The sequence below is a fragment of the Rousettus aegyptiacus genome, unplaced genomic scaffold (assembly GCF_014176215.1).
Source record: "Rousettus aegyptiacus isolate mRouAeg1 unplaced genomic scaffold, mRouAeg1.p scaffold_m13_p_8, whole genome shotgun sequence".
Taxonomy (NCBI): domain Eukaryota; kingdom Metazoa; phylum Chordata; class Mammalia; order Chiroptera; family Pteropodidae; genus Rousettus; species Rousettus aegyptiacus.
In genome coordinates, this window is record NW_023416311.1 from 91,091,953 (window position 1) to 91,119,759 (window position 27,807).

The 27,807-nt window shown below is 35.4% G+C and overlaps 1 protein-coding gene across 2 annotated transcripts in view; it reads right to left on the bottom strand.

Annotated features, from left to right (window-relative positions):
* The window catches only part of WDR70 (WD repeat domain 70), a 228,362-nt gene that overhangs the window by 62,258 nt on the left and 138,297 nt on the right, over positions 1-27,807 (bottom strand). For both annotated transcript variants that reach the window (XM_016142476.2, XM_016142475.2), the window contains exon 10: positions 24,465-24,639. In XM_016142476.2, the coding sequence (XP_015997962.1) occupies positions 24,465-24,639 (175 nt within the window). The remainder of the gene's footprint in view (positions 1-24,464; positions 24,640-27,807) is intronic.

Here is a 27,807-nt window from a genome sequence, read left to right on the forward strand (position 1 = left end):
AAAGCGAAGAAGGGGACAATTATTTTTCTCTTGGCAGACCAGTTAAGGTTTCACAGACAATACCATTTGAGCTGGGCCTCGAAAGGAGAGTGGTTTCCCATGGCCAGAGGAGATGGGGAGGAGACAGTAAGGCTGAGGAAACTGCCTGGCCAAAGGTGTGGGGGTGGGAAAGGCCATGGCATGTTTTGGAAATACTATAAGTTTGGTTAGAATACAAACATGTAGAATAAGGCAGAGAAGACCTACTGGCGCCAGATTTTCAATGACAGGCACAACCTGCACACAAAAAAAGAGACCGTATGGGATTTGTCTTTCTCTGCCTGACTCATTTCACTTAGCATAATGCCTTCAAGTTTCAACTGTATTATTGCAAATGGCAAGATTTTATTGTTTTGACGTCTAAATAATATTCCCTTGGACATATATACCACAATTTCTCAAAAAATAAAATCTATAAATAAAATTTCATATTTCAAAACTCCAGTTACTTTTCCTTTCATAGAGAAGACACACTTATTTTAGCTACAATCCAAATTCCTGTGAATAACAGACTACAAAGAAGTAGGAAGTGCTCAGCTTCACAGTGCTGTTTTGTTAAAGCCAAAGAAATATCTCAAACCACTACATTTGCACATAACTTCCAGGCAACAAAAAATTGGCGAAGAGCACTAGGCATGTTTGTTGATGTTTTATTTTCGTGGCTTCAGACAATTTAGCTACCAACGGATTATCACCAAGAGAATAGCTCTCTTTCTTTGGAAAATTTTATTATTTAAAAAAAAGTTAACAAGTTCAATATTGAGATTAATTTCTAAATCATAGCTCATACATTACAGTAGAGAGCTTCATAAATTTAGATGAAAACAGAAGGAAATTCAACACGCCTGAAAGGCATGTTCTTTTAGGAATAGAACCCAAGGGCTTGCCATACACTGCAGATATTATCAGCACCTTAGTCAAGCAAGTAAAGGAAGAAAAGATACTGAAAAATAGTATTTATTAGGTACATCCTCTCAAAATAAACATTCTTCATTTGATCTTTCTATGTGCTTACTGCTGAACCTTTGTTTAGTATGGAGGGACATTCTTTGTAGGAAGAAAACTGGAAAACAAATTTGTTTCCATAAAACAACTATTTTATATTTTTGCAACTTCTCTTTTACACACATTTCAGTCCATCAATAATATTTATTGGGCGCCTCCCGAGTCTGAGGCACTCAAAGCTAAAATATAACTTCTTTTCACAAGGAAAGAATTGACATTTAGCATTTTATGTCACGCATTTAGCATTTAATATATAGACATTTATATACAGTTAATGTATGACAGTGTGAACTAGGAAAAATGGCCAATGAGTTCGAGAGTGTCACAGACACAACACAGAATAAAAGACACTAAATTTATTCTACTGACTGGCAAAGTTTTTAAAATGAAAACAGTTGTTCCTCAATTCATTTTAACATAGGGGACAGTTTAGTAAGGTTGGAAATATCACAGGTTATCAAAAAGCAGAGCCGTTGTTTTTCTTTTATAAATTATGAGCCACTTAGAAGAACAAGCACCAACTCTGGTTTCAGACCCCATGAGAAATTTCACAAGGTTCAGGCAGTCTTTGCTGGAGGTATCTGGTTACAGCCTCTATGGTACCACGACAGTCACGCAGTATAAAATGCCGCTTTAAAAGACTCACCTATTTCATTACCTTTCCTGAAACTGTTTAGTAGCAATGGCCACAGAAACAAAGTTCTAGCTTTTCTTTAAGAAAGGCTGGAAAGGAAATTACTTTGTCTTTTCATTTAAGTAAAGGTTAAAATACTTTAGGAAATTTAAAAATTATTTCCCAAAGGCCCAAGGAAGTCATAAAATATGGACACTTGACAATGTTTTTGAAAATATAATGTTCATTTCATGAAGAAGGCTATTTTGCCTCTCATCTACTCCTATGTTTGGCAGAAGTAAGAACTGTCGTTAGAAGTTCAAATACTTCTGGGTTTGCTAATTAATTAGCAAAAGAGATTTCTTTCTCTTTAGGAAAACACATCACTTACTTATTGCTCACCAAAAAAAAACAAAAGCAAAAAAAAATGCATATGTATAATTCTGGTCATGTCTGAGTTGTCTTCATACTTAGGTTTGGTTCATAACCTTATGAAACAAATCACCTAGTAGTAGTATTCGTGCAACAAATACTAGTGAACTGAAGATGCCGGGTTATTTTCTCTATTTATGAACATCTGATGGAATTAATTAGAAGCTGGCAGAAGACATAAAAACGTCTACAAGATAAGTTTTTATTGATCTCTCTCTCTATGCTCTTCCTTTTTTATGCCACTCTTCCATTTACTTCCTTTGTATGCCTCCGATAAGAAGGACAAAGCCTTTTCACCTTCAGGCCTTCGTGAGTCCTAATAAAATGCATGCTTACTGTGGACTCCTAGGCATTGTGCCTCCAACAGGATTCCCTTTTCTAATTCTAATTATACTCCCCCATTTCCTGTTTGTCATGAGCACCTGGTATGCGTCTTATCTGGACAGTTTTATGCTGGAAATAGTCTCTTTTAGGTTATCTTAAATGGGACTCAAATATCTGAATATAGGATCGTAATCTATATGGCTCATTTTCAGTTATCTGAGTGCTCCTATTTTAAATCTTGGCAACAGAGATCAAGATCAAAATGTCAAATATAAATAACAATAAGACAAAGAATATAATTCTCATTTCTAAACTTAAAGAATTAAGTTAACTATTACTTTCCTTAATCGGATGATGACAAGATGGAAGGAGGGGAAAAAAAAAAGACTCTACTAAGCATTTGGGAGGAAAAACTAGAGTTGATGTATAGAAGAACCAAAGAATAGACCAGGTAATACTGTGGGGGAGGTGGTAGCAGTTGGCTAAGAGAATTAGAAAGTGAAATAAACCAGTTAGCTGATCCAGAAGTAAACATGTGTTAACTTTACATAACTACAGGGAGTTTACACCAATAAAGGGATACCTACTCTAAATAAACAGGTACCACACTTTTAGCAATCATGCTTTCAAAACTCATACAGGTATATTTAAATCGAATATTATATTGAAAGTTACTAGATCGAGAATACTTAAAGTAACCTTTAATTACACCTCCACCCCCACCAATCTTCTCTGGCCACAGAATAGGCCTTTCTAAAATAGCTGACATCTAAAACAGTTTACACTACTATACAGAACAACAAAAATCAGTTTACAAAAATAAGTGTTTCAGTAATCGGTACCTACAGCAGACAAATGGACCCGAGGTTTATACTTACTGGAACTAGGCAGTACAGGGCAGGAGAATGTGGAAGAAAAATTCTAAGTATAAGAAAGTATGCTATGAATCAGAGAAATAAAAGAGAAAATGCTAAAGGTCATGTTCTTCAGTGGTTTGTGGTGATGGTAGAACTGAAGAAAAGAGTTCAAAAGACCCACAGCAATTTTGTTGTAATGAATAGAGAACTGAAAAACAAGCTAACTCAGTGAAGCTATGTTTAGAGTATAGCCTACAAACACTTTTATTCTAATGTCCTCTAGTTAATAAAAGGTAACCCTAAAGAGAGTTTTAGGAATGCTACCCTAGACTTCTGTACTTTTAAACTGCTTTGTATCTCTAGCTTAAATCACTGACTGAAGAAAAGGTCCAATTCTTCAAGGGTACAGAACAGAAAAGTCCAAACTTGTTTCTTTAATTGTCTCTTTTAAATGACTGGTGATTTTTCATTACATAGAGTATTTCCAAATTTGGAAGGACAGTTTAAAATTTACTGAAGTCAAGAATAAGTGCTGCTTTAAGATCAAAAGGTAAGCTAATAAATACAGAGAGCAAGTATCTGTTCAGGATTTAAACCCAAAGTGTGACCTACTTTTAATTCTATAGCCTAGAGGAGAAAGTCTTTAGATCTAAATGTCAGCATGTTCTTTTAAAATTATTATTGTGATTATTTTTAACTCCATCATTCTCTCAATGAAAAAAAACACACAATAGTCTATTTATCAAAGACTAGCGAATACCACATCAGAAAGGCTAAGACACAGCTATAGAAGGATTATCATGGAAATACAAAATGTATCAACACTGACAGTTACCATCAGGAATGTTCACTGCCTTAAAACCACATTACCACAGGTTATCAATGTTAGATAAATGAAATGGGGTTTATTAGAATTTTTTCCCCCTAATAAATGAAGACAGATCATTTTGTCAGTGGAATACTCCTGTTTTTCAATAGTATGCTAATAGAATCATGTTAACTCTCTATAAGCATTCTATAAGAAAAAAGTTTTAATATAGATTTCAGAGTATTAAAAGAATCAATAGGAGGCGCAAATGCCCATGGGGATGCAAAGACCATGATACAGTGATTGAAGGCAGTGAGACAGATGTGGCTTTCTTGGCTTTAACATTTCTCATTGTACATAAGAGGCAAGTTATTTCACTTCTTTAAGCCTTAGTTTTCTCATCTGCGAAATGAGAAAATAATACCTATTTCAGTAAGTTGTGAGAATTAGAAGAAATAATAAATGCAATGTGCTCAAATACACTTCTGGTACCCAGAAAATGATCAATAAACAATAGCTATTATTTTCTTCTTATATGACACAGGCAATTTAAAAGTAGATGAATATTACAAAATAGCTGCAATATTATTAAATTTCAGACTATGCTAACCGGAAATCAAGAGTATATTTCAAATCAAAGGGGCGAATCACATCATCATCGTGATCAGCAACAAAGAGTGCTGTAGAACCCAAGCCAAAAGGGTCCCTGCCCTCAAGGAGCTTATGATCCCAAACAGAAGACACTGGCATCAACTAACATGTAAAAAGCCAGAGCCACTGACAGAATTGTCCAACAAATTCTGCCCTGAAAGAGCTTAAGAGCCAAGAAAGTGAAGGAATTAAGACAACGTTCATGCATAAATAAGGTTTATAGATCAGGTTTCCTGAATCCGCAAATGGGGCAGGAAAAGCATTTAGAGAATAATTTTTTTAACTTCTTCCTGTTTCACTAGCATCCCCAGTGAGCACTCTGACTTCTCTTTAATAGGCTGTTAACTGACTACAATAAAACTTCTGAGGAAAATTTTGACGAGTTTTCACAGATGGATAATGATGTCCATATCCACTGGGAAAGAATCATGGTCATGTTATAATGATTAAAATCACTTCACTGAGTCTTAGTCACATGGTCAGAAAGTGCAAAGTTGTAGGGAAATTTTTCAGGCTTTTCCCATCATATTGGTATGATAATTCTTTAAGGAAAAATTACTCCAATAGGCAACTAGGGAAAGAATTTCAAAGGCTTGACACAATGACGCTGTTGTTCATTATTTAAATGAATACTCTCTCTGGAGTTGTTTTTATGTTCTCCATTTCTTCTAAATGTTCTAACTTCCTCATCCCTTGAGCAACCAATGAATAGCTTAATTTTGTTCATCTGGCTTAAGAAAATCCATTTAATTAAGTTGAATGCATTTTTTTTCTTTGAAGTGCTACATACATTAAAATATTCTAGAAATATTTAAAGGTAATACATTGAAGCAAAATCTTGAAAACAACAAATTCATTTCCTTCTAAAATTGGGGTATCAGTTATCACTTTCCTTTATAAGCAAATAAGCTAAATATTCCCATGCTCTTTAGATAACAATAACTGTCAAGAACAGAATTGATTCAGTAACATACCAATTCACAAAATCTGATTTCAGATCTCAGGGTCAGTGTGAACTTGCTTCTGTAAAACACATGCTAGGGAGGTTCACCAAGAGGAAAGGTACTTCAGACATAAAGAAGATTTAAAGACCTTACATATTAAAATCAAAGAAATTTCTGAGCTGATGAAAATCACAACGATAGTTAAGATTTAAACAGAGACCTTACTACCTTCCAAGTACTGTTCTATGTGTACACACACACACACACACACACACACACACACACACACACTCTGCACACATATATGTAGATGCATATATACACATACATATACGTGTGTGTGTGTGTATACACTCATTTAGTCTTAACAAGCCTAAGGGTAGGTGCTGTTATTAACTCTATTTTGTCATTCAGATAATAAACAACAGAGCCTGGATTTGAATTCAGGCATACTTCCAGAGTGTACACTGTTAACCATTACAATATAACGACTCCAAACTTAACTTACTAGCTCAATATAATATACATAAAAGCACGCAAAACCTTAAAGTGCTAAAAAATATACACGCCTCAAAACAACTCTTGCAACATAAACTCACTTTAGTGTTTAGGATAAGAAAAACAGAGACAGTTTAAAGTTCCAGATAGCTTTCTATTAAGTTATTAAAACAGGAAAAAGTTATTAAATCCATTAAAATCATATGCTAAGGGACTCTATCTTACTCTTCATATTTTGGCTTCTAAACATTAGCAGATCAGTACATTATCAGGTAGAGTTCTCAACTCTAGCAGAATATGAATTACTTTAAGCAGCTAGTTTTGAAACAGCAGTGGCACAAGACCTACTACAGTAGTCTTCCTCTCTGACCCACATCAAAATTAGTACATAAGGATACTAAGAAAACACATCTCTTTTAGGATCGTCGTGCCATCTCTGAGTAAGGCAGGAAGGAGCTGGTAAGGCTCAGAGTTAAACATGGGCCTGAGGTCCTAAGCAAAGTGGTAATACATACAGGTACGGAAGGCGCAGGGGTGAAGACGTGGAAATCCAATCAGCAGAAGCAAGGAAATTAGGCTAGGAGATCACGAACGAAAGAAAAAGATGTCTGTGAAATTTTGGAAATACAAGTCCAACCCTAACAAAAAGTTGCTCAATAATTAGTAAATTAATTAATTCATTTATTCAACTGAGTTGGATAGGGCATTGAGGATACTGTGACTCAACACATGCAAAGCTAGATTCCTTACAGCCTTCCTTTCTTCCTCCACTTCCTCAGGCAAACCTCCCTGCCTTGATGGGTGGCATGAGACTCCAGTTACTCACTCTTGTCAGTAATTCATCCTTCACTGCTTATATAAAAACATGTACCAAGCTGTATGTGTCTTATAACCTAAATATCTCTCTAATTCACTTCTCTGGATTGGTCTCCATTCTTATCCCATAGACTTGATTGATTTCCTCATCACCTCTCATTTGGGACTGGACTCTCCTGGGACCTCTTAACTGACTCCCTTGCCCCTTGCCTTAATTCCCTCCGACTTATCTCCCGCAGAGACAACTGATTCTTCAAACTTTACATCTAATCATGTATCTCTATTGCTTACAGCCATTTACTGAAAGAGAAAAAAAATAGGCCTCCCTCTCATCACCCCACCCAATGCCACTGAGAGGGGCATGGTAAATTATTGTGTGGGGTAAGGATAGAGATTTGTTTAAAAAGCATATTCACGCTACCACTGTTTCTGTAACAAAGAGAGTACAGAAAGTAAAGCTTAACAAAGTCTCTTGGCTAATTGGAAAACACAGAATATGTACTGTTTTTTAAAATGTGGAAAAGTACTCTCCTGTACTTGGTCCAAGTCTATCTTTGTAAATGGGGAAACCCAATACAAACGAGCAGTCACTAGCAAACACACACACACACACACACACACACACACACACACAATTATATCGGTTTCAGGTTATACAGGAGGATCACTTTCTAAGAACACAGATTTAGGATGCGGTAGGAATTTTTTATTTTTTGGCTTATATCTAACAAAAGCACTCTTAATTTATCAATATAAAAAATAAGTTATCACATATTTTGCTATAACTTCAAACTAGTATTTCAGTGAAATGTCTAAAATATCTTTCCCTCTTTGAGATACACATTTTATGTGTGGGAAGACATTCAAGCCCCATGCAAGTATCTTTAGTATCTCCACATGTTTTAACTCATAGCATTTGGAAAGTTCGCTCTGCTACTACACGGTTTATAGACGAATCTTCCTAGGTTTAAAAATAATATAGCAAAATGTCATCTGGCTACTAGATCTAGTCAATGACAAAGAATTCCATTTAAGTTGTGGCTATTTAAAATTAGCAAAATGTTTTAAGTTTATGCCATTTCTAAAATCTTAATTTGCTGTCTCAGTAATAAAATAAAGCATAAATATATAAATATAATACATAATGAATTATCTTTCAACATACATGGATTCCACATATTTTTTCACCAACGGAAAGAGACACATAATTTGGAAGTAATTCCCATGCAGTCAGCGTAGGTGATAGCACTTGGAAATGCCTCAAAGCGGGGAGGGCTGTCGTAGTCACTCCTCGCCTAACTGCTGGAGTCTCAGCTGATTTCTTCTCAGCCTCTACCCCATGTCGACGCTTGTTAGCTGTGAGAGAAGGACCCAGGACCTCTCTTTGCACTCTACTCCTTCCTTCTCTCCCTGTTCTACCCTCCCCTCACCCGGCTCTGCAGGCCCTCTCTGGACAGAGAGAAGTTAGATCTTTTCTATATAAACCAGTTCTGCTAGCATACATTTTTTTCCCTTGAAAATATGCATTTCCTGGCTTTTGAACAACTTACGGAAGAGAATGAACCCTCCAGAGCCTCTCTCTTGCTGATGCCCACTTCAGTTGGTGGATGAATGGGACTTCACTCTCTGAGAGGCCCAAGAAATTGGGGTTAAAAGTATAAACTCTGGCACCAGACTGCCTGGAGTCAAATCTCAGATCTACCTACTCCTTACTGTGTGTCCTTAAGTAATTAACCCAATCTCAGTTAACTCATCCTTAAAATGGAGATAAAAATATTAACCTCACAGAGCTATATAACAAGCAAATACACTGAAAGCATTTAGAAAAATTCCTCATACAGAGTAGTTGGACAATGTTAACTCCTATTCTAATAATTATTATTACTATTACCACTATTTCTACCACCGCCACCATTACTAACATTGAGGTAGGTAGCAGTGAGGAGGAGGTGAATTCTCTGGTCAAGTTCTACAGGTCATATCAGAACAAAGCTAACTGACTTTGTTGAGCAAATGGTCTTGATGCAGTACTATAACACAGGGATCCCCAACCACCAGGCTTCGGATCAGTATCAGTCTGTGGTCTTTTAGGAACCAGGCCGCACAGCAGGAGGTGAGCAGCAGGTGAGTTAATGAAGGAAGCTTCATCCGTATTTGCAGCCTCTCCCCAGTGCTAGCATCACCGCCTCAACTTCACCTCAGATCATCAGGCATGAGATTCTTATAGGGGCAGTGGTCTGTGGTGCCAAAAAGGTTGGGGACGCTGCTATAACATATTAAACAGACTATGACTATAAATGACTGAATAAAAGAATGCACACTTACTGACCTTCGACTAAGTACCAGGCACTTTCACAAAGGTTATCTTAGCTGATCCTATAACCAGGTGGAGGTGAAGCTTATTATGCAGATGAGAAAACTGAGCTTGGGTAGACAAAGTACTCTTTTTATCACCAGAGCTATCTTCTGGGGAACTTAAAGAGCACAGAAAGATGAGCTCCATTGGGCTAATATAGAAATATTCACAATAATAACTAATATTAACAGTTTCCAGGAAAAATTATATAAGCTCCAAATAATTTAAGCTAGCGAATGTCTAGAATACAATCCACTTGTCTACAATTATCAGTTTTATTCTCTAAGTGTTAATTGTGCGTAAGTTGATTTTCACAGCAAAGATTTATATTGTTTGGAGGTGGTAGCTATCTTCCCTTTACAATTCCCAAAGCATCTAGTTCACTATTTGGTAAAAGGCTGATTCTATATGATCAAGGATAATGATGAAGACTGTGATCATCATACCTAGCAGAACGCACTCTGAATTTCAGGGGTTCGGTTATAGAAAACTGTAAGAACAATACACCATCCTTTAACAATAAGGTGAACGAGAAAAGCCGGGAGTGGGGGGAGGTGAATCAGTTATAGCAAGACAAATTTCAAGTGGCACAAGTGAATGGCATTAAGCAGTTATGAATCCCATGGCGACAAAGTTGTTTTTAAAATTCTCCTTCAGTTCTTCTGAGTATACCAAGCAGAAAGTCTTGATTTAGCATTCATTTGTCTTTAAGATAGCACTTGCTAATATCTCTTTAACACAGAAATATTACAGACACAGAGCCATAGCAGACAAGAGTATCTAGCTAGTATTTAAAACTGTTTTATTTTTTAACACAATTAAAAAAAAATATGTTCTATTTATGGCAACAGTGGATTTTTATTTATGGTAATGTTATAATGTTTCCTTTAGGAAAGGGGCGACTGGGGAGCGATTACTTCATGGGCACTATGTATTTTTATGGGGTGATAAAAATGTTTTGAAACTAGAAAAAGCTGGTCGTTGCACAACATTGTGAATACATTAAAAACCACTGAACTGTACATTTTTAAGTGGTTAGTTGTATGTTATGTACATTTTACACCAATTAAAAAAGTATTTTTAATTTTTAAATCACTTTTTTAAATTAAGTAAACAATATGTGATGTACAGATATGAAAGCATTATGAGAGTAGTATGCAAACAAATGAAGTTTGGCAAACAGGCTTCACTAGAGAAACTGGACTAGAAAAGTATGGATGGGTTTTCTGGGGGTGAACTATAGGAATTTCATAGGTAGAGCCCTACAAACTAATTTCGGCAGCTTTTCAGGATACCAGCAACTTAGTACCTTCTAACCACAGGTGATTTCTGATGGCGTCCCAGATGTCTTCAAGGCTTAGGTAAAAATTCCAATGCAGGCAAAGCATCTCTTGCACCCATCTGCTTCCTGTTCTAAATCTCTGCAGCTCCCCTTCCTCCCCCTCACCATTCAAGTGCTGTGTCACCCAATGCCCCAGTCACATTGTAAAATGTGATATACCGTGGGTAAAAAAAAAAAAAAAATACAGCTTTACAAGACAAGTAAGACCTTTCTCTCTCTGTTTTATTTTCAGGTTGAGAAAGTGTAAGAACTGTTTTGGGGAATAAAACTGGGCTATCACATGACATACACAGCTTTTGGCTCCTTAACCACCTGTCTCTTGAGTATCGATGTTTTCTACCCATCACGGTAAAACTTTTATGGTAAAAAGTACAGCAGGTCCCCCCTTATCTGTGTTTTCACTTGCCAATGTTCCAGTTACCTGTTACCGACAGTGGTTCAAAAATATTAAATGGAAATTTTCAGAAGCAAATAATTCATAAGTTTTAAAGTTTGCACCATTCTGAGTCACGTGATGTCATCTTAGGCTATCCCACTCCATCCTACCTATATGTAAATCATCCCTTTGTCCAGCATATCCACATTGTATATGTTACCCACTCCTTAGTCACTTAGCCACATCATTAGGTCAGCAGCAGCCCAACACTATGTCACAATGCCTACGTCACTCACCTCACTTCACCTCATGATGTAGGCATTGTATCATCTCACATCATCACAAGATGAAAGCTGAGTACAGTACAAGACATTGAGAGAGAAAGAAACCACATTCATATAACTTTTACTACAGTATATTGTTGAAATTGTTCTTTTTAATTATGAGTTATTATTAATCTCTTACTGTGCCTAATTTACACATTAAATTTATCATAGGTATGTATGCATGTATAGGAAAAAACATAGTATATACAGGGTTCGGTACTATCTCTGGTTTTAGGCATCCACTGGGAGTCTTGGAAAACATCCCCTAGGGATAAGGGGGGACTGCTGTAAAATTCTTTTTCAGACAGCATAGCATGAAAATAATCCCTTATATAATTACTTATAAATACATTTGGCCAATAAAGTAAAAAATACTTCTGAATTATGATTTGATCCTTGCATTACTTTGTAGAAGAGAGCTGAAAGCCCCAAAAACTCTGATAAATCATAAAACTGGTAACTATTTACATATTCTGAATTGTTGAGGTTTAGCAGAATCTTGCAGTGCTCTTCAATTTGGGTCTCACATACAAAAACAAAAGTTTCTGAGAAGTTTTAAGAAATGTGGTAAATTATTAAGGCTTGAGTAATTAAGTAGAAGGAGGAAAGGAAAAAAAAAAAAACCTGGGAGACTTCACTACAGCACCACATGTTTGGGAGCTCAAATCATCACCGCTTGCCTCACTTCTCCATTTGCAATGAATCAGAGTAGGTTAAAAGAGAATGCACGCAGACCAGAGAACTGTTTCGCATTTTTGGCTCCGATGTTACTTTCTGTATATAAAAGCCCTACTAGTGGCTCTATTGAGTGAACATTTAACATTTACTATTTTGTTTATAATGGTTAAAACAGTAATGTTTGGCCTCGTCAGCTTACAAAATAAATCACAGCTGTCCTGAAGCTGAGAAACACAGCTCAGGAAATATCTCTCCTAGAGAGAGGCATCCCTTATATAGGCTTTCTAGAGACTACAGTCATCCTGCAGAGAGTCTGGCCATTTTAGACGACCTAACAGCCCTGTCTAGACAACTGCAGAGGATTTTATTTATGCTATAGAAAATACTAAAAGTTTTTTTTTTTTTAAAGAATTAGGGAGCATTAACACTATAATGCCAATAGATACAAGATAATAATAAAAATAAAACTAGCTGTTCAAAATTAGCTAAAATAACACAAAATCGAAGTAGGCTTTCATGAAATCCAAATTCTCAACTCTCAACTAGAAAACCAGGCACCATGAAAGGTAAGTATCAAATGTGTTTTATGTAATTATTTTACAAATGAAATTCTCTATATTATACCAGTATATAAATAACTCTTTAAAAATGCATAATTTAAAATACTGTGAAAAAATTACCTTTATATAAAATTTTATTCATTTGTCAATTCTAGCTTCAAATAGTCTCCAGAATCCAAACATCACCTCCATCATAACCACCCTCATCCAGGAAATTACCTGGAAGCCTGCAATGGCCAACCCCAACTAGTCTCCTAGCTTCTTCCCCAATAATAATCTTCCGTGCAGAATGGCCAGAATGAATCCTTTAAAAATATACCTTGGATAACATCATTCTTCTCCTAAAATATATCTAATGGCTTCCCATTACCCTCAGAAGAGACTTCAAACTCCTTTACATAGCCTCCAAGGTCCTATTTGATCTAATATCCCCTCACCCCAACCTTTTCTCACTTCTTGTTCACTCTTCCCTAGGAAGGAAGGTAGTTTATTAATCTGACTTGTGAATGTAGGAAGAATTAACTGAGAATGCTTGGCTCAGCTCTTCCCTTTTCCTTTGGAGCGTAACCTGCCCTAAGGGAATAACTCTCTGCTTCTCCTTGCCCTGTGTCATCCTGAGGCAAGCCTGGCTCGGTTCAGTGTTGGATGAGACTAGGTGGGCAAATCTAACTCCAGGAGTTAGTCAGCAGGCACTTTTGGCTTTCATCCTCCTCCACCATCTGTAACAAAGATGGATTCTGGCGTTCATCTGTCGTGCCTTAGTGATTAGTCTTATTTCTTTAATTTGTTTAGAACCCATGTAGGGAAGAGGGGTGCTAAATATCAGGGCTACTAAAAACCCCCAAACACTGAAATAAGCACACATCCAAGGCACACACACCTTATATGAATACAGAAAAGGATCTAGAAATGCTCAGTTCTAGATGGTGTAGTTACAGGTGACTTATTTTTTTCTATTTTAAATGAACTTTTGAACATAATTACAGATTACTTTTATAATCAGAAAAAAAAATAGCCAAAATTAACTTTCTCTGAGGGCAATAAAGAGTGCAAAGCTCAGGGTCTGGTTTTCAGAGGAAATTATGAGCTATGTTTTGGATACATGTCTAATGAAATGGAAAACAGTTACAAATTGACTGTTTCTAATCATGAGTACACAAAAGACAGGTAAAAATGTCTTAGTTTTTTTTGCAAATATTTCATAATTACTTTCACTTTAATATTTTGGCTAAATTCAAGTCACCAAATAGTGACAAAAATTACATCATTCTCTTGAATCTATAATCATCCTTCTGGTCTATTTATTCAATATAATGGAAGTATAAGATTACACTGTTATTATAATATTTATACATGTGACTCCATAACAGCACCTTTTATTCATATATTCATATTTTAAACTGGAGGTTTCTGGTTTATGACTGATTTCCATTTTTTCTCTCCTAATTATTAACACACATTCATAAGTATCATAAGTTTGCTACTCCTACCACATTTAGGGGAAAATTCTAATTCTATTTTTTACTTACAAGTTAAAATGTTTTAAGACTACTTATAAAATTTTAAGTTTTAAGTTTTAAGAATGCTTATAAAACCACAAAGAGATATCACCTCACACCTATCGGAATGATCATCATCAATAAATCAACAAACAACTAGTGCTGGCGAAGATGCAGAGAAAAGGGAACCCTTGTGCACTGTTAGGACTATAAATTGGTGCAGCCACTATGAAAAACAGTATGGAGTTTCTTCAGAAAGTTAAAAATAGAACTACTATACAAACTAGCAATTCCGCTTCTGGGTATTTATATGAAGAAATTCAAAATACTAATTCAAAAAGACATATGCATCCCTATTGTTCACTGCAGCATTATTTACAGTACCTAAGGTACAGAAGCAACTTAAGTGTCCATCGATAGACAAATGGATAAAGAAGATGTGGTGCATAGATACAATGGAATATTACTCAGACATAAAAAGAAAATGAAATCTTGCCATTTGTGACAACATGGATGGACCTAAAGGGTATATACTAAGTAAAATAAGTCAGACAGAAAAACACAAATACCTTATGATTTCACTTACATATGAAATCTAAAACCAAACAAACAAAATAGTAACAAACTCATAGATACAGAGAAAAAATTGATGGTCACCAGATGGGAGAGCGGTTACGGAGATGGGCAAAAAAGGTGAAAGTGATTAAGTACAAACTGCCAGTTATAAAAATAGTTACAGGGATGTGAGGCACAGCATAGGGAATATAATCAATAATATTGCAGTAACTATGAATGGTGCCCGATGGATATTAGATTTATCAGGATGATCACTTTGTAAGGTATATAAATGTCTAATCACTACATTGTACACCTGGAACCTAATACAATGCTATATGTCTACTATAATTAAAAAATTAAAATTAAAAAAAGAATACGTATAAATCTTTGTAAGTAAATACTGATGTTAAATTTTAATTTTCTTCAGAATGAGTAGTTAGCGGCCACATCCAGGTCAATAACCATGGCAAAGGCATACAGGTTGCAAGGGTAATAAGTACAAAGGCCAAAATGTGGAACAAAGACAGTAATACTTTAAGAGTAAAAAGAGGTCAGCTGGCTTGGAGTTTAGCAAGCATGAAGGAGAATCAGAAAATGAGGTTGAAGAGGTAGGCGGACACCAGAGCATCGCATTACGTCAGGATCTGAATTACCCCTTTCCTGTGCACCATCTTGAGCCAATGCAAGATCACCAACTGGACATTCCTGCAGCCTGCAGAACTCACCGTTACCCAGGGGCCCAACCATGGCAAAGCGCTCTTCACTAACTAAAAGGAGATTTTTATATGGAAGGTTAATTTTTAAAGACACGACCTAATTCTGTTATTTAAATGTTTTCAGCGTCTATGCTCCTAGATAAATAATTAGGGCATCGTGACTGTTCAGAGCATCGTGGAGGGAATGGCATCTGATATGGCCTTCTTTAAGGGAAGAGATCTCCATCACTGGTGGGTAGGGGGCTTGCCGAAAGGCATACAAGCAGAGTGGTCACTGTAGGGAATCTCGCCAAGGCAATAAAGTAGAGGATGATTGGGAGGAAACAGAGTATAGCCTAATCGGATTTTTAAAAGTTTTTTTTATTTATGGAGAAAGTTGTAGGAGATACTCCAAGATTGGTTAAAGATGCATTGAAAGGCTGTAGGTGTCAGTCTGGAGAAATGTAAACTCTATTCAATATGTCATAAGCACTGAAGCAGTGAGTACTGCATTTACCCTGATTTAAAATGAGGCTGGGAATACCAGACAGATGCACAGAGAAGGGTGAGGATATCCAACAACACAGGTCAGAGATGATGAAGGTCTGAAGTACAGTGGAGGCAAAGGACATGAAATTGAGAGGGCAGATGTGAGGGACACTAAAACAGAATTTATAAGACTGACCCTGATGATAGGAGAAAAATAGAGAATATTCGGAAGTTCTACGTGGAAATATAAATTAAGAAAAATAGCAAGGTCAAAAGGAAGAGTGAGTTCTAAAAGAGATGACTCGTGTTCTGGTTATATTGAGCTCAAATGCTAGTATAACAACCTTGTGGGACCGTTCCACAGGTAATCGAATGTACCTTTGGAGTGCAAGAAGAATGAGCAGGATGGAGTTAAGAGAAACAGACTCAGTCGGCGATTACTGAAAGTAATGATAACTGAACTTAAAACATTTATCTCCTTGATCGGAGACTAGAAAAGATGATGTCCTTTTACTCTAATATGGAAACAGTGGGAAACACAGCTAGTGAAGGAGGCTGAGAACAGTAAGAATAGAAGGTAAGGACTGTCACGCACATCATCGAGGCTGCCTAGTCGTTGAGGTTTAGAGGGCGAGAGAGAAGTTGGCAGAACAGGCTGTTTCAGAGACTGACAGTGTCAGTGAGAAGACTTATAAGAAAGTCTTATTTTATTCATAAAAATGCTAAAAAAGATTACACAATGTCTTCTGATAAATCCTCAAAATACCAATTTCCCAGCTTCTTCAGGACCTTTGTAAGCAAACTAGATTGGGGGGGGGGGGTGTCTCACTTTTGTTCATTTGTAGTATCCCCAGCACCCAGAATAGTATTTGGACCAGAGAGGGTACTCAGTAACTTTGTAGAATGAATGATGTGATCTCTCTGCTTTCCCTCCACCTATCGGCCCCTCCTGCTCTTCATTTCCTTCCTTAGTGAGCTGAGAGTCCACGATCTTACACACTTTCAGCAAACGTCTTACCAACATGCTGAATTACATGGCCCCTTTATCCTTCTGTTACATGTTTCCTATTTTTCTCTCTCCTACAAGGTTTTAGGAACCTTGGTGATCTGAAATTGCATGGTGCATGTTTTTTATTGAGCACTTGACGAGCTCTTCCTACCTGAAAAATTTTTTTCAGTTCTAGACTTTGTGGGGGATGGGGAGACACTATTTCTTATTTAATTCCATCTTCCCTCCTCCACATTTTCTCTTTCTAAAACTTTCTGGTCCAATACTAGACATTGAATTGACCCTTTTAGGTCTATCTTTTCTGTCTCATTGTGTTTTATTTTACTTTTTAGATTTCCTTGACTATATTTTTCAATATTCCTACACATTCCCCATTAGTATCATAGATTGATTTTCCAAGAGATCTTTCTTGAACTCTAAATGTTCCAAAAATTTTTGTACTATTCTGCTTTCCTTTCTTGATTGTGATATTCTCTTTTTTCTCTGAGAATATTAACTATAGAATTTTTTTTTAATTTTCTCCTGTTTCCTACATTGTCTCTCTCTCCTCTGAGTTATTCTGTTTACTTTAGTCTCTATTTCATTTTATAGGATTTCCTCAGATGTCTGGTGATCTTTGTCCATCCCTTTAGTATTGATCAGTACTAAAGACTGATCAGAAACTATGTCAGGAGTCAAAATCTTCTGTAAAGGACCAGAGAGTAAATATTTTAGGCTTTGAGTGCCATAGAGTTGTTGCAACTACTCAACTCTGCCATAATAGTACAAAAGCAGCCACACACAATACAAAAATGAAAATGGCTGTTCTAATTAAACTTTGGACACTGCAATTTGAATTTCACATAATTTTCATGTGTCATACTTTTCTTATTTTTTTTTTTTTAAACCATGTGGCAAGCAGAATAATGCCCCCTCCAAAGATTTCCATGCCCTAATTACTGGAAGTGAATATGTTATCTTATATGGACAAAGGAAATTAAGATTTCAGATTGAATCAACATTGCTATTCGACTAATCTTAACATAGGAAGATTATCCTGGGTTATTCAAGTAGACCCAGTGAAGTCTCAAAGGTCTTTAAAAGCAGAAGAGGGAAGCAGAAGAGGTTGCAGTGTTGTAATACGAAAAGGACCCAACTCATGGTTGCTGACCTTGAGGATGGAGGAAGGGGGCCATGAGCCAAGGACGTGGGTGGCTTCTAGAAGCTGGAAAGGGCAAGGAAATGGAGTCTTCTCCCAAAGCCTCCAGAAAGGAACATAGTGCCGCCTACACCTTGATTTTAGTCCAATGAGATAATAACCAACAGAAGTGTAAGATAATAATTTTGTGTTGTTTTAAGCTACTACGTTTGTGACAAGCTTGTTACAGCAGCCATAGAAAAATGTCATTTAAAAATGTAAAAACTATTCTTAGCTTGTGGGCCATGCAGAAAGAGGTGGTGGGCTAGATTTGCACATGGGCCGTAGTTTGTGGGCCCCTGGTACAGGCTCTTGAGCCGGACAGCATGGGGCTGAATCCCAGTTCTGCCTCTTACTAACTATGCTTCTGTGTAGGCAACTCCGCCTCTTTGTATCTTGGTTTCCTCATCTGTAAAATGATAGTAATGGTATTTATATCATACGATTGTTATAATGATTAAATAAAATATTACATGTAAAGTGTTTACAATACTGCCTACCCCACAGTGAATGCTATTAGTTATTAACAATAGAGGAGGGGAGGGAGAAACAAAGTTCTGAGTTAGATATTCACCATATCTCAGCTTTGCCTGGAACACAGTCTCCCTGACAGACTGGCTCTAACCATGATCCTCTAGTCTTCTGTGGGGTAAGGGAAGGTGCGGGAAGAGCAGTAATCTGGCTGCACAGGGTAGAGGAGGGAATCGCAGGATAAACCAGTTCGTCTTTCACAGGCTTCTTCCACCACAGCTAAGGTTTCGGCTTTCTATAGTTGGCTAAATCAGTTACCATTCATGCATCTGGTTTTTAGCTTCCAAAAGTGTCTTGGCTTCTTTTCTGCTGTCATCTCCTCTCTAATTTTCTTTGTTCATGTGGGTTTACATCTTTTAAAATGCCTTTCCCATCATTTTTATGTGGTTTGGGGCAAGAGCTGAGTTGAATGATTATGTTTAACTTACTGTGTTCAACTGTTAAGTCTTAAATTCAATTATTCTATTATTCCTAACCTCAAAAAACAAGGATACTAATCATCTATATTAAAAAGAAAACCTTTTAATCTGTTTCAAAAGCCAATACTAATTTTAAAAATGATGCTTCCAACAGTGTATGACATTTTATATGAGAATTATAAGTAAAACTTTAAAGCTTTCATTAAAATAATTGACAAATAAGAACTTAACTTTAGGGCCTGTGGTAATTTTGCACAGTTTTGATAGTAATTTATGTTTTGAATCAATGACATACTTTTTGAAAAGCTTAGAAAAAATATGCATATCGAAAACACTATGGAGTAATTTGTATGTCAGTTGTTTTCTCTTGAATGTTTGTTCAAAAAATATACAATTCATATATCTATTCAGGCACAATAACCAAGTGGTACATAACAATCCTATTTATTGATGATGGTTGTTGTATTGCAATACACTGAATAACTGGCTATAGCAGTGATCTACATCCTTATCTTCCTAAACCATACCTTTAGCCACCAAAAATTAGGTTAAATCATTCTCAGAATCATGATGCTTTCATAGCCATAGTTAAATAGCATCCTGAGATCTAACTTCACTATTCTACAAAAACTGTAAATCTCCAAAGAGCTAAAAAGAAAAAGTAGGAAGAAGACCAACCGTTACTAAAAACTTGTTACGTGCAAGTCCTGTTCTTGGTGCTTTAGATACATTACTGAATATAATCCTCAAAATAACCTGATAAGGTGAAGATTATGCACTGACTTCACAATACAGAAAATAGAGTGTAGAGTTTAGGATACTTAGGACTGATTGACAGAAAGTCCCAAGTAATGTGCTATAATGTAACTGTATGGCTCAAGTGTCATTTACAAGATATGCTACAGAACTATGCTGTAGACTTTTAGCTGTTCATATGTATTTTTCTAGACTCCCATATTAAACCTAATGAAAAGACAAAAATCTATGTTTGAATTTTTAACATTGATCTTTATATTTTGTACAGAGATACATCATTTTTTTCCTCAAAGGATGATATTAAAATGGTTTTCTAAATTCTCTGATTTAAAATTGTTTTTTAAGAATATGGTTTTTTCTCCATTACGTCTCCTCCTATAGTAAATATTTCACTATTTTAACTTGAATGACAAATATTTAGAAAGGCTGTGAATTATTGTTAAGTGATCAGTCTTTGAAGAAAAAAAAGAACACCTTTTTTGTCTTTTGCCTCATTCTCAGTGAGGTGGTAGGTACACAAAAATACTAGGTGAAATTTTTCTGATCGGCACAGCTAGCTAACTAGCTAGCTAGCTAAGGATATGGAGAAAAGTACAGAAGGATACATATGAAGTAATTTACGAGTATTATGAGGTAGAGATAGGATGATAAGAGGAGAGAGTAGAGGCAATTAATAATAAAATAGTAATAATGATAATAAAATTTTTTGAAAAGTACATATTTCATGCGTATAAAATTATGATTTCATTTAAATAAAAAATTTGAAAAGGGCAAATTAGAGCTATATTTATTCACTTACAAGGTTGTCCATGTTATGCTTTCAAGTAAATAAAACAAATTGCAAATTCTCTTTACATATAAAAACAAATAAAACCTTTTAATCTGCATATATGCATATTAATAAAGGGAAAGGTGTAGAAGGACATATCCCAACCTAATCTTAACATGTGTTATCTGACAGTGATCGTAGACATTTAAAGATTTGCGGTACGTTGGATGTTGGCTACTACTGGTGACTTTATTTTCTGGATTCTCCATTCTTCATACCTGTTCTCTTATTCACCAGGGGCTATTTGCCCATAAGTTTATCTCCTCATGTGATTACTAGCTCTTACCTCAGCTTTCTCTGATCCATACCAATCATTCTCCAGCATGGCAGAGAAAGAGTGGGCACTGATCAGCTGCTGAGCTAGAGAAACATCCCTGTAGTATCTCACAGGCTTGGCTTGAGGCTTTCCTGGTAAGGAGTTGTAGTGTGTGGTTATTTTCCTAAAAGGGACAGACCTGGGATCTGGGCTGGGGTTGCAGGCCAAAGAAGAAGGAGGAGGCAGTCAGGCGGAAGGTGGGTCAAGTTGCTGGTAGTACCCTATTGCCCAGGCAAACTTCAAATATTATTCCCTCTTCAAATATTATTCCCTCCCATATATGCCTAGGGAAGGCAGAAGTCCATGAGTATGATGGATACCCCTGTTCCTGCCAAAATCTTAGTCCAACAAATAGTGGTTGCAATATAAATAAATACAGTATGTTCTTTTACTAAAGAGACTAACATATTGTAGATTCTCGATAGCTATCAAAGAGCAGCAACACTGCTTTGAGCAAAAAATGTCTAAAGAATGTGGTAGGTGTTTTTACAGGTATAGAAGTCATTAGGTATTCATAGAACCATATATGCTACATATGTTGAAAGTCAGAAATTATACTTGAGACGTAAAAACAGTTTTTAAAAATTCACCTTTGTTAATAGAGATTGTGTATACACATTATTAAGGATACATAAAAAATTATCAATATCTCTCATATCTCTATCTCATTATGTTTTCATATAACTAGGATAGTTTCTACGCTACTATGTTTAATGTCTTCTTAGAAATAAACTGACAATCTCACTTTCTGTTACCTTTTCAGAATACATTCACTTTCTCCTTTGGGCAACAAATAGTTACTGAGGATCTGCTACACACTAGGCATCGTTCTTTGCCCTGGGAATATAGTAGCAAGCAAAATAGACAATATTCCTTTCCTTCGGGGAGCCAATCTCTGGGAAACAGCCAATAAAGAAATAAGTAAATATATAGTAGCGTGTCATGTGGTGATCAGCGCTATGGAATAAGAGGGACAGAGAATGCCACTGGTGGGGTAGAAGCTGCAATTTTATATAGGGTGAAGTCAGGAAAGGCCTTGCTGAAAACAGGACATTTGAGCACAGTACTGAAGGAGGCGAAGGGACAAAGCCATTGTGAACATCTAGGAGAAGAGTATTGCAGGCTGAGGGGTACGACATATGCAAAGGCCCCGAGTCAGGGTGCATGCTGTTACCTCTCCAATGTTAACTCCTTGTATTCTGCACCTCCAACCAAGCACTGGCCCCCTTGCCATTGCTCAGATACATGCTGGTGAATGGGGAGGGAGAACAGGAAGGCAGTGTATAAGCTCCTCTGAAGCGGCCTTCTCCTCAAATTGAAAGACAGGCCATGATCATGACTGAAAGAGATGTTGGGCAAATAGTCCTCTTGAGTAGCACTATTCAAGAGAGCCTTCTGCAGTGATAGGAATGTTCTCTATCTGTGCCGTTCAACAAGCATCCCCTAGACACATGTGGCTATTGGGCATTTGAAAAGTTGGCCATTACGACCGCAGAACTGAAGTTTTAATTGTATTTTATTTTAATTAATTTAATTTGAAATAATCAAATGTAGCTAGTAGCTACCATACTGGCCAGCATAATTCTAGAAAAAAGGTAGGTTTTGAGAACACAGGAATTTATCATTAATAGACTGAACCCTTACTTCTAAATGTGTGTGTGTGAGTGTGTGTGTTTCATTTAATTTGCTGAAGTTGGTCTAATACGAATTATATGATTAAATATGGCAATTATAAGAGATTTATTTCTCATAAAACATGTGTTAACGATTACTTACTATGTAATTCTTTGGCTACTGTGTGGAAAAACTATTGCTATTAGGCTTTCTTACCTATGGATGATTTATTATTGCTGAAATAATAGTTACAAAAAATTTTTAAATCTGTTTTTAAATCAAGCTGTGTTGATGGCAAGTTTTTTTCTTCTCAGTTTGATAAATAGGTAAATATAATTGAAATATAATGAATGAGATATAGTATAATAAGCTATACACATTCATGTACTATTAAAGTCTAACAAAATAGAATGAAAGACTGATGAGGAGAACGACTTAGAAGATCTGGGGGACGAGAAGAGAACTGGCTTTCAAACAACTTTGTTTTCTAAAACACTGGAAATAGAAGAGACTCATTATTTCAAGAGATATGCAAGGCCAATCTTTAAAAACTATATTTCAACTTTATAAAAATATATATGTTCTAAGAGAAAGGTACACACACAAACATACACACACATACACACACTCACACACACTCACACACACTCACACACAATATATCAAAGACACCACTATTAAAGCTGCACAAGAAAACTCCATGCTTTAGAAGTTCCATGTCTAAATCAACAGTACCTAGAGACGATGAAAGCCAGTTACGAAAAAATTTATTGCTTGGTTAAAACTCAGTTTACAACTCGAAGGATTTCTAAAATCTCTGTGCTGTTATGAAGCTTTATGTGGTTTATAGTGGAGATGAAAACAGAAATAAAAAGATCTGACAGACAGAAAATGCCAAAGATATTTCCAGCATTATAAACACAGATTCTATTTTCCCTATAATTACTTTTTACCTTATTCCAAGAAAACTGACTTTAACTCATCTGCCTGAAAAGACAACTATGTTTCCTGGGATCCCTTTCAAAATGTAAATCCCAGGAAATGATATTTGAAAGGTTATTTTTATAATTTTTAAAAGGTATAGAATATAAATTCAATGAGGGCAAGAATTTTTGATAATCTGCCAGTATTTCCAGTGTCTAGAATAGTGCCTACATATAGTAGGTACTTAACAAGTAGTTGTTGAATTAATAATTGTACCAAACCTTTCATTAAAATAACATAACCAAATTGCATTATTATAACATTAGTATAGATCTGCCTGTTAACATTAGTATTTTCGAATCACTCCATTTATCAAAAATCCATATTTTACCAACTATGTATATAATGAAGCCCTTTTTAAAGCTTATTGGCAATTCACAGAATTAGCCAGTCTTTTATATTCATTATTTGTATGATTTTAGGATTCTGTGATGCCTTCAAATTCTAAAATTTATTTAGTCTAAAAATGACCTAAACTGTACAGAAAAAATATGAAACCTATTCAAATGGAATGTCATGGAATATTAAGACAAAATATTATTTAAATTACTATAGAAATAGTTACAAAACAACTGATGGATCATCTTGGACATTTCATGGTTTTCTTAAATCTTTTAAAGAACATATTCTAGTTCTTCGTTTAGTCTTGTTTTATATTACTGCCAAATCCTTCACTTTAAAAATCAAGTACACTGAAATGCCACATAATAAATAGCACTGTGCTTTTTATATTTTATACCAAAAGATCTAATTTATTTTAAAAACAAAGTCTAATATGCATTAGAAAATAGTAAGCTATGATGTTTACTGAAATGATGTTTACTGCAAATGTCCCAATGTTTTATCAACTAACACTGAAGTTTAAATTAGGGCTAAACTCAGGAAATTGATCTTCATAACATTTTAACATGATGTTTGTCTTTATAAGGTGGTTTTCCCCGAAGAAAAGAGAACTTGACTTACCGTCAAATTTCGGTCCCAGATCTGTATGCTTCCATTCTGACAGGCAGCTGCTATGAGGTTTCCATCTCTACTATAGGTGCACGTGGTAGGAATGACTTTTTTACCCTGCATCGTCCGTGGTTTAAACACACTTTTTTGCTTCTTTGGATTTTCAACTTCCCATGTCCTTACAGTCCTTTAAAAAAAAAAAAAAAGGTGGGGGGGTGGATTTTCATTTACAGAAAGAAGTTTAAAATACAAATGAGCCCATAAAGACTGCTTCAAATTTTAAGCATATAGATCTAATCATTATTCTCAACTAAAATGTGCACTGTAAAATGTTCTCCATTTATAAATGAAGTTACTCACTGAAATAAAGTGAACCATCTGAATTGTGTTGCCGTCGAAACAAACAGCAAATGGTAAACCTATCAGAGTTATTAGTTATGACCCTCTAAAGCACTGGCCTCCAAACAGTTCTGACTATAAACTCTGATCAGTACAACTGTTGAACATACACCCTCTACATACACAAAGTAATTTCTAAATTACTTACATGTGTTAATACAACATATACTAGAAAACACACTGAAAACACTAAGAAAGAATGATGTCCTGCTGTAGGGCCCAGGCAAAGATCTCATGCCTCTGAGGAAGGAGTAAAAACAAAGCTTCCCGCTCCTGAGTTTTCAATATGTAACAGCAGTCCAGAGCTTGAGCGGGGACAGAATCCCCTTCTGCTCACAGTCCTAGGGAAAGGAGTACTGCCATTAAGAGAAGCTTAAAAAAAAAATCTGTATGACCAATAGAGAACCAGAAAACATAATATATAGAAAAACAAAGATGAGTTCATAGACTTCTTGGTGGAAATTATCCCAAACTACTATGGAACATCTTTAAAGTTCTGAAACAAAAAATAATATCAATCTAATACTCTATAGCCAGTGAAAATATATTTCAAAAATAAAGTGAAATAAACGCTTTTTTCTGATGAATGAAACTTAAGACAGCTCATTTCCATCAGGAATTTACTACAAGAAATGTTAAAGAAAGTTCTTCAGGAAGAACAAATATGACACAAATGGAAATCTACATCTACATAAAGAAACAAAGAATACTGATAAAGGCAAAAATAAGGGTGAATGTAAAAGACATTTAAAAATGTTTAAATGTCTTTAAAAGATAAATGGCTGCAAAGCAAAAATAATAACATTGTGAAGTTTGTAACATATGTTAAGTAAAATATATGACAACAATAGCACGAAGTTTGGGAGGGAGGATGAAAGGATAGTTTTACACCACACTTGAAACGGTATAATACTATTTGAAGAGAGGCTTTGATATATTAAAGATGTATATTAAAACCCTAAAGTCATGGCTAACGCATGTTTTATAATGAATACACAATAATGGAGAGAAAATGAACAAAAATAATCCTATGAAAACAGAAAAAGATAATAAAGAACTATGGGATAAATAGAAAACAAATAGCCACAGTAGGTTTAAAACCTCACCAATAATTAAATTAATTGAAAATGGCCTAAAAACTCTAAGAGGCAAAGATTGTTAGATTGGAGTAGAAAAAAGCAAGACTCGGCAGTTTCTATCCTTAAAAAAAAAATACAAAAACTAAATCTAAAGACTTAGATAGGCTAACAGCAAAGGACAGAAAAAAGATGTTCCATGTAAACATAATCAACAGAAACCTGGGATAACCATATTAATGTCAGACAAAGCAGATTTCAGAACAAGGAATAAAACTAGAGACAAAAAAGAATATTTCATAATGATAAACAGTCAACTGATCAAGAAGACATAACAATCCTAAATGCATATGCCCCTAATAACAGAGCTTTAAAACATGAAAGCAAACTTAATAGAAATAAAAGAATAACAAATCATAGCTGTACCTTCAACACTCCTCTCTCAGTAACTAATATAACATGTAGACCTCTTTCCCCACTCCAAAAAAAATCAGTACGGGTATGTAAGACCTCAAAAACACTACCAAACAGGTTGAGCTAATCAACATTTCCATAACACTTCACCCAAAAACTGAATGTACATTTTTTTCAAGTACACATTGAACATTCTCCAAGATAGACCATATTCTGAGCCATAAAACAAACCTAGCCACACTAAGAATGCCTGAAAGCATACAAATATGTACAATGTCAAAAAATATAAATAAACAATCAATAACAGAAATGCACCTGGAAATACACCTCTTTCAAAACATTTAGAAATTAAGAAATACAACTGTATATAATCCATGGGTCAGAAAAAATCACAAGGGATATTAGAAAATACTTTTAATCTGACAAATATAAAAATACGGCATATCAAAATTCATGGTATTCAGCTAAATGCAAGGCACAGAAGGAAAACATAGCATTATCTGCATATATTAGAAAAAAAGAAAAGCCTCAAATCAATGACCTAAAATTCAACCTTAAGAAACTAGGAAAAAGAGAGAAATTAAACCAAGCAAGTAGGATATAATAAAAATGAGAGTACAAATGAATAAAATAGAAAACAGAAAAACAGTAGAGAAACCAAAAGCTGTTTCTTTGAGAAGTTTAATTAAATTAATACGCCTCTAGCTGGACTGATAAAAAAAAAAAAAACAGAAATTAGAGATTACATCAAACACCAATATCTTGAATGAGAGGCTATCACTATAGAGCTTAATAAAATTAAAAGTATAAAGGAATTTTATGAACAAATTTATATGCACACATTTGATAATTTAGGTGAAATAAACAAATTTCCTTGAAAGAAACAAACTATCAAAGCTCACTCAAGAAATAACTGGAATATTCCTGTATGATTAAAATAGCTGAACATGTAGTTTAAATATTCCTACTAAGGAAGCTCTAGATGGCTTCACTGTTGAATTCTACGAAACATTTAAGAGAGAAAGAATACAAACTCTATACAACCTCTTTCAGAAAATAGAAGAAGAAAACACTTCTCAACTCGCTCTAGAAGGCCAGCATTACCCTGATGCCAAAACCAAAGTCACTGCAAAAAAAGAAAACTATGGATCTATATCTCCGATGAACACAGACACAAAAATTCTTAACAAAATACTGGCAAATTCAAACTAGAAGTGCATAAAATAATATCTACTATAGCACATTTAAGTGGGACTTAAACCGGGAATGCAAAGGAGGACTGAAAGGGGTGAAAATTAAACAGTACAATGCACCATACCAACGGACTAAAAAAAAAAAAGAAAAGAAAATTAGGAAAAAAATCCAACATCCGTTCATGATTAATAAAACCTTTCGGCAAAGTAGGAATAGGATAGAACTTCCTCGGCCTGATAGAAGAGTGGTCCCCAACCTTTTTTGGCACCAGG